General features: G+C 36.2%; 1 protein-coding gene and 1 pseudogene across 15 annotated transcripts in view; both read right to left on the bottom strand.

Annotated features, from left to right (window-relative positions):
* The window catches only part of Gphn (gephyrin), a 351545-nt gene that overhangs the window by 61228 nt on the left and 278278 nt on the right, over window positions 1-12039 (bottom strand). For all 15 annotated transcript variants that reach the window (XM_026779610.1, XM_026779623.1, XM_005343244.3 and 12 more), the window contains one exon: window positions 10997-11134. In XM_026779610.1, the coding sequence (XP_026635411.1) occupies window positions 10997-11134 (138 nt within the window). The remainder of the gene's footprint in view (window positions 1-10996; window positions 11135-12039) is intronic.
* On the bottom strand, window positions 8279-9103 carry LOC101993753 (annotated as a pseudogene).

The raw sequence follows: 12039 nt of genomic DNA, 5'->3' as shown, positions 1-12039 counted from the left end.
TAATGTCAGCTCCTAAATGAACCAGAAGATATAGGTAGTCATTAATATTGAGCCAGGATCATAATTAACCTCCAGAAGTGGCTCCTTATAATCTATATCAATTTATATACCAAGAGAATATCTTTGCTGGGATCTTAAATATTAATTAATAATGGCCAATAAGCAAAGTTATCACAAGGATTGCATTTTTTTTGGAAGCTGGCCATTAGCAAGTCCATTGATAGCTAATAAATGTTTACCAACATTTTTAAGTTACTAAGTAGTATCATGCACTAAGTATCACTTAATCCTCCCAAAATCCAGTAATATGTATTGGTCAAAGTACAGAGAATAAGTTCTGTACTCAACCATAAATGGGACATCTATATCATAAGTCCTCCTCATAAAGCTCAGGGATATCATGGAAGAGGAGGCAGAACAAAGAGCCAGAGGCTGGAGAGCTTCAGGCAGATTGTTTTCTGGATACAACAAGGGTGCTGACACAACTACAGCAGCTGTGGTAGACATGCACAAGATGAAGCCAGTCAACATTCCAGCATGGAACAGGTTCAGGGTTCACAAGCCCCTACCCACAGTCTTAGAAGTCAGGGACTTAGCACTTATTAGGCTGTTTGAAAGACTTGATACAGACATCTGCAGATCTCACAGTGACTTAAAACATAAGTGAATTAAAAAAAATGAATTAACATATGCTCTAACAATCTGCTTTCTGGGATAAGCTCACTTGCGCTGGAAGAAGACAAAGGCAGGGTGACTGCCTACAAAAACAGAGTAGTCTTCTTAGGTTTTAACAGGAAACTCATATCTGATTCAATTTTCCACCTGATAAGTGAATAACAAATATCTTGGTTGCCCGAGTACCAATGCTTTATTTTTTATACATTTAAGGATTCACTTATTTTACTTTATGTGCATGAAAGTTTTGCTTTGTACCATGTACCTGCCTATTCCCCCAGAATTGAGGATATGGATTGCTGTGAGTCACCACCTGGATGCTGGCAATCCAAACCCAATCCTCTGCTAGTCACAACTTCAAATAACTTCAGCAAAGTAGTAAAAAAACAAAACAATCAACATTAAAAATAGTTTTTCTATACCAATAATCAGCTTCCTGAGAAGTTTATCAAGAAAATTGTCTATATTTTAGCATAAAATTCCTAGAAATAAAACTACCCAGGAGTTGGAAGGCCTCTACAAGGAAAAAGTTAAAACAGTGAACATAGAAACTGAAAAGACATGAGAAGATGGGAAGACCCCTCAGCTCAGGAATAGAAAATGAATGACTGTTGCAGATTCAATGCAGTTTCCATCTGTATCACAATGTTATTTTTAATAAAAACAGAAAAACAATTCTAAAAGTCACATGAAATTACACACTCAAATCAACCCCCTAAAACAAACAAACAAACAAACCCCAGAGAAAACCAAAGCCACCACCACTGCCACTACAACAAACCTCAATAGACAAAGCATGTTAGGCAAGAACAGTGCTGGAGGATTCACAATACCTGATTTCAAATTATGTTATGAAGCCATGTTGTAAACAGTATTGTACTGGTGCAAATATAGATAAACAACTGATGGAACAGAACAAAGAGCTCCAAAATAAACTTACTAACAACTATAGCCATCTCCCCTCCCCTTTTCCTACAAAGTAGCTAAAAATATATAGTGGAGAAAAAGATAGCTTCTTCACGTAAAAGGTATTGGGAAAACTGGATATCCATATTTAAAATAACAAAATTAGATGGTTCTTTCTCACCCTGTCTAAAACTCAATTCAAAATAGATCAAAGACCTTAATGAAAGCCTTGAATCTTGAGATAAAAGGCATAGGCAAAGACTTTTGAGTAAGACTCCAAATTTAGAAATAAGAGAAATAATTCATAAATGGGACTGCATACAATTATTTTATTTTTCTTTCTGTGAATGCATGTGAATTAATGTGAGTGTATGCCACCTGTGTCCAGGTGCCTATGTAGGCCTTCAGAGGGCACTGGATCAGTAACAGTAACTGTAACAGTAGTTACAGGAGGTTGTGAGCTGTCTGATGTGTGTCCTGTCAATTAAATTTGGGTTCTCTGGAAGAGCAGCAAACACTCTTAACTACTGAATAATATTTCTTGTCCTGAAGCTGAAGAAATTAAAAATCTGCAAAAGAAAGGAAACATCAGCAAACTGATGAGATGGTCTATAGAATGGAAGAAAATCTTCCTCAGCTATATAGATGACATCAGATCAATGCATATAATACACAAAGAACTAAAAATATTAAATACCAAAAGAAACAATCCATCAATAAATGGGCAAGAGAAATAAACAAAAAATTAAAATTACTCAGAGGTCCTATGTCACCTTAGTCAGAATGGCCATCCCCAGGAACACATGGAACAAATGTTGGTAAGAAGGAGGGGTGCAAGTGTAAAGTGATGCAGCAACCATGGAAATCACCATCTTCCTTAAAGTCTAACATGTGATCCAACTTTGTTACTGTTACTGAGGTGAGCACATCAGTGGGAATGCTTGCATACCAGTTCACTGCAGCACTATTACAGTAGCCTAATGTAGAACCAGTTTAGATGTTCATTTAACAGATAAAAACATAAAGAAAATATGGTATGTAAACAAAATGGAGTTTTATTAAGCTCCATTTTTTTATTAAAAAAGAAATTACATCATTTTCAGATGTTTATATTCAACTGAATAGAACTGAATATCAACAGGTTAAGTGAGCTACTTTAAATATCCAGACACAGAAAGACAAATATTGCATATTTTTCTTACATGTGGAATCAAGATTAAAAATACACCCTCAATATATTTATTCTATGAAAATAAAATAGTGACTATTGAGAGAAAGAAGGGGTTTAAAGGCAAGAAAGAGGTCAGAAGAAGACAAGAGGATCCAATGGTAGGGTGAGACCAATTATCATATGCTTTCTCTTATATGTGGACTCTAGACTGAACAATATACATCTAAAATATATGAAAGCTCAGGGAAACAGGGAACAGGAAGATGGGGCCAGTGGGCAAAGGTTGGTTGATGGGAATATGAGCAAAGTACAATAGTATTACATAATATATATATGTATATATATATATATACACTACCACAATAGAATTCATTATTTTATATGCTAACTGATCATTTGAAAAGTTTACTGATGTCTTTTGTGATAGCCCTGAAATTGTATCATTTAAAAACCACGGTTATACCTAATGTGTGTGAGAGACTATTATATGCTGTGCTCACTCACAGCTGAGAAGACAGTCTTGACATATATACTTACTTGGGACATATATACTTACTTGGCCAAATGACCATTGGTAGACATAATATCAAGACCAAGGACCGACAGCTACCAGAAAAGGGCAATCATGTATAGATTTGAGTCTCTATATAATTTTAAATAGCTTTTAAAGTAAGTTTAACATACTTACAACTGATTATTAGACAATAAAACATTTCATATATTCAATGATCTTGTGGCTATTTTAATATAATTTGTTTTCCTCTTCTTCCATTGAAAGATTAGACAAAATTTTGGTTCATTGTAGATCTTATTTAAATATTCATATTTATAGGCTTTGAAAGACTGAAGGATTTAGAGTAAAGATATCCACTGGAAAATACTAGCACAATAATGAATTGGTGGTTAATCCTGAAGTCATGTTTATGGAAGAACACGAAGTTTCTGTGCTTATGAAATAAACATATAGCTTATTCACAGTGCTAGTAAGGTGTGCATTTGTACTTTCCCATCTAAAGATGCTCATAACTTGCCAATATGGTAAGCAAGTTAAAGTGGTATGGTTTATATCATAACTATGAGGTTTATTTTATCACCAGTTTATTTATGCATTAATAGTCATTTTATATATGATAGTTGAAAAATATCACCTATATAGCTATAAAATCACAATAGTTTTTAAAAGTTTCTAAACTGTTTTTGAGCTCACAGAAAAAATGCTTCAATCAATAGCCACTGATCACCTTTTGCACTAAATAATAGAAATCCTGTGGAACCCTGTTTAGGTTAATAAGATGTTACTGGTAAATGGGTCACACTTAGATCTGAGGAGGTGAGGTTGGTCAAACTTTGGTGGAAAGAAAATTATACAAAAAGTTTGTCTTTCTGGGTCTGGGTTACCTCACTATGAATGGCTTTTTCTAGTTCCATCCATGTGCCTGCAAATTTCATGAGGTCATCATATTTTATAGTTGAGAAGTATTTCACTGTATAAGTGTACCACATTTTCCTTAGTCATTCTTCAATTGAGGTCATCTAGGTTATTTCCAGGTTATGGCTATTATGAATAATGCTGCTATGAACATAGTTGAACAAGTGTCCTTGTGGTTACAATTGTGCATCCTTTGGGTATATGCCTAAAATTGTTATAGCTGAATTTTGAGGTAGATTGATTGTCAATTTTCTAAGAAACCACCACACTCATTTCCAAAGTGGCTGTTCCAGTTTGCACTCCACCCCAGGAGTGGAGGAATGTTCCCCTTACTCCTCTTCAACATAAGCTGTTATCCAAGATACTCTATCCAGTAACTGATGGAAGCAGAGGCAGAGATCCACAGACATGCACTGCTCTCAGCTTAGAGAGTCTTTTCGGGAGGAAAGGGAGTAGGGATTGTACCATGATGACATTTCATGCCAACTCACTTTGTCCTGCCTAGGACATGAACCACAGTTTTTTTCTGAATGTTCATGATGCTATGTTAATAGTAGAGGAATGCAGGAAGGAGAATAAAGATAATGGCTGTATTAGGATGCAGAAACCTAAGAATATAGTGAGCTGTACACATTTTAGAGGTATAGTGTGGTTCATGGACTGAAATAATAAATGCATCTAAAGGGAAAGATTTCAGTTGACTGCATTTGTAGAAAAAAAAAGAGAAAAGTTACAAGCAAAGACCAGACAAACCACTATGCAAGGAGTTGTTTGTAAGTAGGTAGCACTGTTCTAAGTGAAAACGGAATATACTGGCAGTCGAGACTTAGATATATGTGTTTCTCCTTTAGTGTTCCCAGGGTCCCTTGAAAATGGAAGCTTTAGTTACCATGATTTTTAGAGTCAATGTGGCATTGTGGTTCCAACTTCTGAGGTTCTAATTGTCACTTCAGAATCCAGACCATACTGTTGTGGTTCGATGGGTTACTTTGGACCTGTAATTCTGACTTTAGTTGGTCTGATATTTGGTATTCTGTTCCAATCAGGTTCACTGATTTGAAGGAGTGACTAAGAGTTTTACTTCATTGGTGCCTTGGTGCTTAGTGTAAAATCCTATCCTTGGTCTTGATGGCACAGTCAAAATAAGACCACCTTAGTTACCCCATTCGACTATCGACACCAAATTTCACCAGTTCCCACTGCTGAGAATCAAGCAGATATATTTCCAGAGAACAAAATATCCCAATAGACTCAGAAGGGGAAGTCAAAATGAAAAGACAAATAAAATCCAATGGACATGTAAAACACAATAAAGAAATACAAAGATTATAATACAGTGACAACACAGTGACCACCCATACACAACTGGCCAGTTCTCCTCTGAGTATCTAGAACTACAGTGATAACTGCAAATCCTGAGAAAGAAATCAGAGTCTTGCTTTTTAAAAAAATTAATGATCATGCAGGATATTGAAACAAACCAATGCACTGATTAAGGGAATCTATTCAAAACCTTGACAGAACATTATTCAAAATAAATACACAGTAAAATGCAAGCAAAATTCAACAAACCATCAAAACTCATATGGAAAAGGAATTATAAGCAGATAGAAAACACAGACAAGCAGATTTAGTTATATTTATGCTGATAAAGTAGACTTTAAACAAAGACTCATTAGAAGAAACTCAAAAGAAGCCCCTAATTTCATAACACAAACACTGTATGGCATAGAAGACCACATAGGTTCTGACACAATAATAGCAGGAGTTTTCAATTCTCTATTCTCATATTTAGATAGGTCTTCTGAACTAAAGCAAAGAAACGTCAGAGCTAAAATATATTATGGATCAACTAGACTTGATAAAACAGAATATTCAAACCAACAGACAGGGAAAGCACTGGGAATGTTCTCTAAAATCAATCATATAATAGCATACAAATCAAGTTTCAACAATAACATCATCATCATAATAGAATAAAATTTGAAATCAACAATAACAAAACTACAGATATCATAAGATTCTTGGAGAATAATACATATTTGAGTGAACAGTAGGTCACCTAGGATATCAGAGAGGAAATTAAAAAAAATCCACAAAGAATGATAATGAAAACAAAACCTATCAGATTTGTTAAGGAGGGTAGGAGGAAAAGTAACTGGAGAGCATTTTATATATCCATGAAATGGTCAAACAACAAAATTTACTACTAAAAAATGAATCAGTCAGGTAGACAATGTCATTGCTTAAAAAAAAGAGAAATTCTATGTAGGGAGTTTTAAAAACACAATCTCCGTTTGAACAGATTATTCTCATCAAACTGGAGAACAGATTGGAGTGATTGTGAACTGGAAGGAACTTTTTACAATAATCCACAAAAATGCTGGGCTGCGGTAGTGTGTGCCTTTAATAGCAGCACCTGGGAGGCAGAGGCAGGCGGATCTGCTGTAAGTTCTAGGACAGCCAAGAGATGTTAAAAAGAGAAACCCTGTCTTCAAACACGCAAGCAAGCAACCAAGCAAGCAACCAACCAACTAACCAAAACCAAAAAAAAACCAGAAAGAATAATCCACAAAGTTAGTAAAGACCAAAATAACCCCCCAAAAACCTAACAAACAAACAAACAAACAAACAAACAAAAACAGTGGCAATAGGATGGCGATCAGGAATGTATGCAAGAGGCTGTAGAAGGAAAAGTACTGCTAGAAAGGTGGGAAAAATAAAATCTGTCATGAAACCTTATAATAAGAGATATGTATGAATACAGTGCTAAAATTCGTAGTTTAAGTAAGATCTGGGCAGTGACAACAGATAACAAACTTACTTATAGACAGCACTTGAATTACTGAACCATATAAAATGTTACAAAATAAATATATAAAATATGAAAAGGGGCAAACAATGCTTGTAAATGAATTGACAAAAGAAGGCAAGCTTACAAAAGAGCCAATAAGGAGAAGAGGAGCTTGCTGACTTTGCTCTGCCCTCAAGGGCAAGTCATCTCTCCTTACATATGACTTTAGACAGCACCCATCTTAACAGTCTTAGTTTTAAGTCTATACTTGCTGAAGAAACTGAGTAACACCTAACTAAAATGTCTAGGTAAAATTATAATACTCTTGGGTATTAAAAATGATTGTGTTTGATCCATTATCTCTGAAACACTTGGCACTCAGGCAGGTTATTAACTGAGGCTGACCTATCTGCCTTGGTGAAGAAATGAAGAGGAGAAAGCACATGAGGGGAAGTACTTTTCTCCTGGTGGAAAACAAAATGGTCACTTCCAAATCTTTTTCCTGAGATTTCTGTGTAAATGTGAATTGGAACACATAATTTGATTTTTCTAAGAAACCAATGTTAAGGTAAAGGCCTTTGAAATTACAAGAGAGCAGAACTGATTAATTAAGTCTTGTTATAAATGTATTAAAATTTTAATAATTTAAGTTTACATTTGTATTTCCTAAATGTATCTTGGTTCACATTGATATCAATAAACAACTGAATATTCTGTATTTAACAGTAAATAATTTCATTAATGCTGATTTCTGAATTACATGATTTCTGACAATTTCTTTACTCTAGTGAATTTCCTAACTTTCATTTCCTTTACCAGAGAGTGAAACAAAAACAACAGAAACCTTTTAAGCCTAAAAGAACGTGAGTAAAGAGAGTAGAATAAATGGAAGCTGCTTAAACTCTGTTTTTGTCTAAAGAGGACCAGGACAAAGGAGCTTACTCATGGCACCTACTATTTCACTAATTTTAGGTCTTTAACATCATCTGTTATGCCAGCTACCATTATTAAAGACATTTTAATGTTGGACCAGGAGATCTATTATGTAACAAAGTCTTAATACCTTACTCCTATTCCTTTTCTGTTCTTGAGTCTGAGTTTTCGAGCAGAAAAATTAGGATGTTGTATAACTATTCTCTAATATTCATTGCAGTTTAAATATGCCAGTTTTAAGGGTTTATGAATAAAATTCTTTACTTAGACAATTATTTCTATGTGTGAATGTGCACGTGTGTCTGGAGGCAAGAGGATAATGTTGGATGGTATTCCCCATAAACCACCTACCTTTTTTTTTTTTTGGAAGTGAATTTAAATGCACTTTATTTTTAGACAACCTACATGACATGTTTTTTCTTTAAAGAAAAAAAAAGGAAAAAAGAAAAAACCAATGTCTCCACTCCAGATAAATCATGGTCAAAATAAGAGCTCAAGGGGACATCAGTCCCATTGGTCCTGAGTCCTGGTGTTGTGTGGATGGGCAGCAGCAGCCGGTTATGGTGACAGGTGATAGACCCAATTTGTTAACATTTCTCCATCTCTAAGCCATCCTTGAAGAAAATCATGTATGGAGTCGCGCCATCTTCACGGTAGTCCAGGAGAGCAACCATGCCATCTGGATTCATGTTCTCACCAATAAAAAACTGGTAATTATTGAAATTAGCAAGGATGTGCTTAATTTGCTCTGCAGCCCCAGTCATAAAAGGCTTTTACTCTTTCTGGTTTCTGTTCTTCAAGTTTGCCTTTGAGTGATTTCATGTAATCTTTGATGTACTTTTTGTAGGCCTCTTTTGTGAAGCTGGTTTCTTGTAAGTGGTGGTTCATGACAATGTCAACACCAGTGACTACTGTGCTTTCGGTACCTTCGCCCTCTGGGCCTTCGGTGGAAGCATTCCCACCAGCGAGTCATCGATGTTAGATGTTACCCTGTTCTACTGACCATCTTGCCCTCCACCTCCAGGCACAGCCCGTCCGCGATCTCCCGGATCTTGTAGATGTCGGAGAATAGCTCGTCATGGCTGATGATGTCCCGGTAGATGATCATGATGGCGGCTGGGGACGGCGGCGCTAGCCTGACAGAGCGGAGCGAGCGCGGTGCAGCCAGAGCGGCGTTCGGGGGGAGGGGGGAGCGGGCGGACCCTACCTTGTTTTTTGAGACAGGGTTGCTCATAAGAACTCCAAGTTCACCAAATAGGGTAAAGTGGATGGCAAGTGAGTCTTAGGGGAGTATCTGCATCTCCCCAACACCGGGTTTACAAGCACATGCTAACATGCTTGGCTTTTTACATGAGTCTTGGGAATTGAACACATATCTTCATGCTTGTATAGTAAGCATTTCCTGATGGAACTATTACCCAAAACTTAAATTATTTTGTGTTGTTTCTGTCTTCATAAAAATAACTAAGAACTATATTTCACTTAGAAAATATCAAGTATAACTTTTGGGGAGGTGGGCGTGATCATAAGTATATTAACTAGAAGTGCTCAGAAGCTTAGTCTGCTGGAACTCAATGTCAAAATACAATTTCTCTGGTTATTAGAAATGGACATTGATTAGAAACTTACTACAGTGTAGAACAACACTGCTATAGAGTTAATGCTGAATGTTCCCAAAAGGCCCAAGTGTACCCAGGGTGGCACTGTTAGGAGATGTTATGCACCTTCCAGAGCAGAGGCCTTGTAGGATACTTTAGTCCCCAGGGAAGGTATGTTCATGAGAGGATTATGGGACTCTGGCCTCTTCCTTTCCTTCTCACTTTTTGTTTTCTGGTTCATGAGGTAAGTTGTTTGTTCTGTCACTAACTGTCACTATGATGTGATGTCTCATTAAAGGCTCAAAGTCACAGGACATAAATTAGAATTTCTTCTTAAAGAAAGAAAACTGGGCATGATGGTGTACACCTTTAATCCCAGTATGCAGGAGGTGAATTCAAGGTCAGCCTGGTCTCCAAAGTGAGTTCCAGTACAGCCAGGTATACACTGACACTGTTTCAAAAGACCACCAGCACCATTACCACCACCACCACCACCAAAGATAAAAAACAAAAAAAGACCAGACATTTTTCTCTATAAATTAATTATGTCAGATATTTTGTTATAGTGACTGAAAGCTAAGACAACTACATTTTCATTATCTTTTCATAAATTTTTCCAAATACACTACAACTAAGAGAAAAAAAAGAAGAAGCTAGGTAGAACAGAAAATAAATCAGAGTGATTATTTTATAATCCATGAATAAATTAGGTTATTTTTGGCTATAGAGATTTCTCTACTTATGTTATATCCTAATAAATATTTGTAAATTGAAAATATCATTAATTAAAAATATGCATTTAAATGGGGATATGGTGGCATATGCCTGTAATCTTATCACCCAGGAGGCTTTTGCTGGAAAATTAAAGATTGAAAGACAGCCTAGGCCACGTAGTAGGATCTTACAAAAAGGGAGAGAGAAAGCATTTGCTATCTAATCTAATCTAGTGTATATCACAGCTCCGCAATATGATAATCGCTATGTGGCTGACTAGGAACTACAGCTTGTTTCTGCACTCACCATTATAAGACAATGTCATGCCACATATTACTAGTTCCAAACTATCAAAATGTAAACTGTAGTTTTCTGGACATGTAGAGTGTTTTTGTACCTTTATAAAGCTGGAAAATCAAGACAGAAATGGTCTGCATGAATTTTCTACAATACATGGTTATAAGACATTAGTTATTTTCAACTCCTAATAGAAAAGTCATCAAAAGAACTCAGAATTGTCTTATTTTTCTGATTCAGTGCCAACAGCCCCATCTTTAGGTTAGAATTCTGGTGTTTAGAATAAAAAACAGATGGCCCCTTAATATTTTTATGAAGCAAAAGCTATCTGATTATTAAGTTGATGATAGTTTAATAGAGAAGAAGAGCAGAAGGAAGACTCTGATACGGGCGGTGGTGAGTAAGCACCCTCTTGTAGGAAATGGTACACTCATGCTGCATTGGTCTTTCTTGGAAGACAAAGATAGATATGGCAGTACCTCGGTAATTGATGATTTCTGTACCAAGCACCGGAGTCATCTCCAGGACTGTAATGAAGGCTTTGTCCATAGATGTCAGAGGAAAAGGAGACATGCGATGTCTTCGAGCCACCTTGGTGATATCTACAGCACTGTGACCTAAACAGGAGACAATCGACTGAGAATAAGACACTGAAACACTCAACAAGTAAGAATGACCTTAAGCACCCAAACTTCTAATCTCTGTGTCCCTGTCAAACAGTATTTCTCTTGTTTCTGACTGTAGAACATTAAATGAAATTAAAATATGTCAAAACTTTGTGAAATTTAATGATACTGGCTGTCCAGTGAATGTTCACTATGGGTCAAGTGACTATTCTAGATGAACTACTAATTCCATATCACAGAAAGGTTTTGTTACTGGTTTTCTACAGCCGAGGAAAGAAGCTTAGATAGGTCCACTATAGAGATGAATGCTTTGCACTGTTATGGATCTTAATTTATTGATATAAATTTAAGGCCAATTTTGTTATATGTATATTTCTGCTCTTGATTAAGGTATTGTTTCTGAAGCTCATTAAAAATATAATGTATAATTAAGAAATATAGGTTAATAGCTCGTAATAGTCAAGCATGAAGTCATGTTCATTAGGCTTCTTAAATGTACAGAGATACATTTCGGTTAGATTGACAATCTTCAACACTTCAAAGATCTACGGAATACGGCATTTAAAATATTTTAAGAACTTAGACTTTTCTTGACACTGAGACATGTATGCTTCTGGTAAAAAAAGTACCAATTTACTTCAAGAGGATGATGGGTATCAAAGAGGCTCCTTATGGAGTTTGTTAGCCATTAGGGCAAGAACTGCTCTTGCCTGGACTGCTTGATGGTATGCTGTATGAACTGGACATGCAAGACACACAAAAAAATGACTGCTGAAGTTGCCTAAAGAAAGTGAGACAGGCCGGGCGATGGTGGCACACGCCTTTAATCCCAGCACTCGGGAGGCAGAGACAGGCGGATCTCTGTGAGTTTGAGACCAGCCTGGTCTACAGAGCTA

The sequence above is a fragment of the Microtus ochrogaster genome, chromosome 1, assembly GCF_000317375.1.
Source record: "Microtus ochrogaster isolate Prairie Vole_2 chromosome 1, MicOch1.0, whole genome shotgun sequence".
In the NCBI taxonomy this organism is placed as follows: Eukaryota; Metazoa; Chordata; class Mammalia; order Rodentia; family Cricetidae; genus Microtus; species Microtus ochrogaster.
The sequence above is the reverse complement of the archived record's forward strand: the minus strand, read 5'-3'. Positions and strand labels throughout refer to the sequence as shown.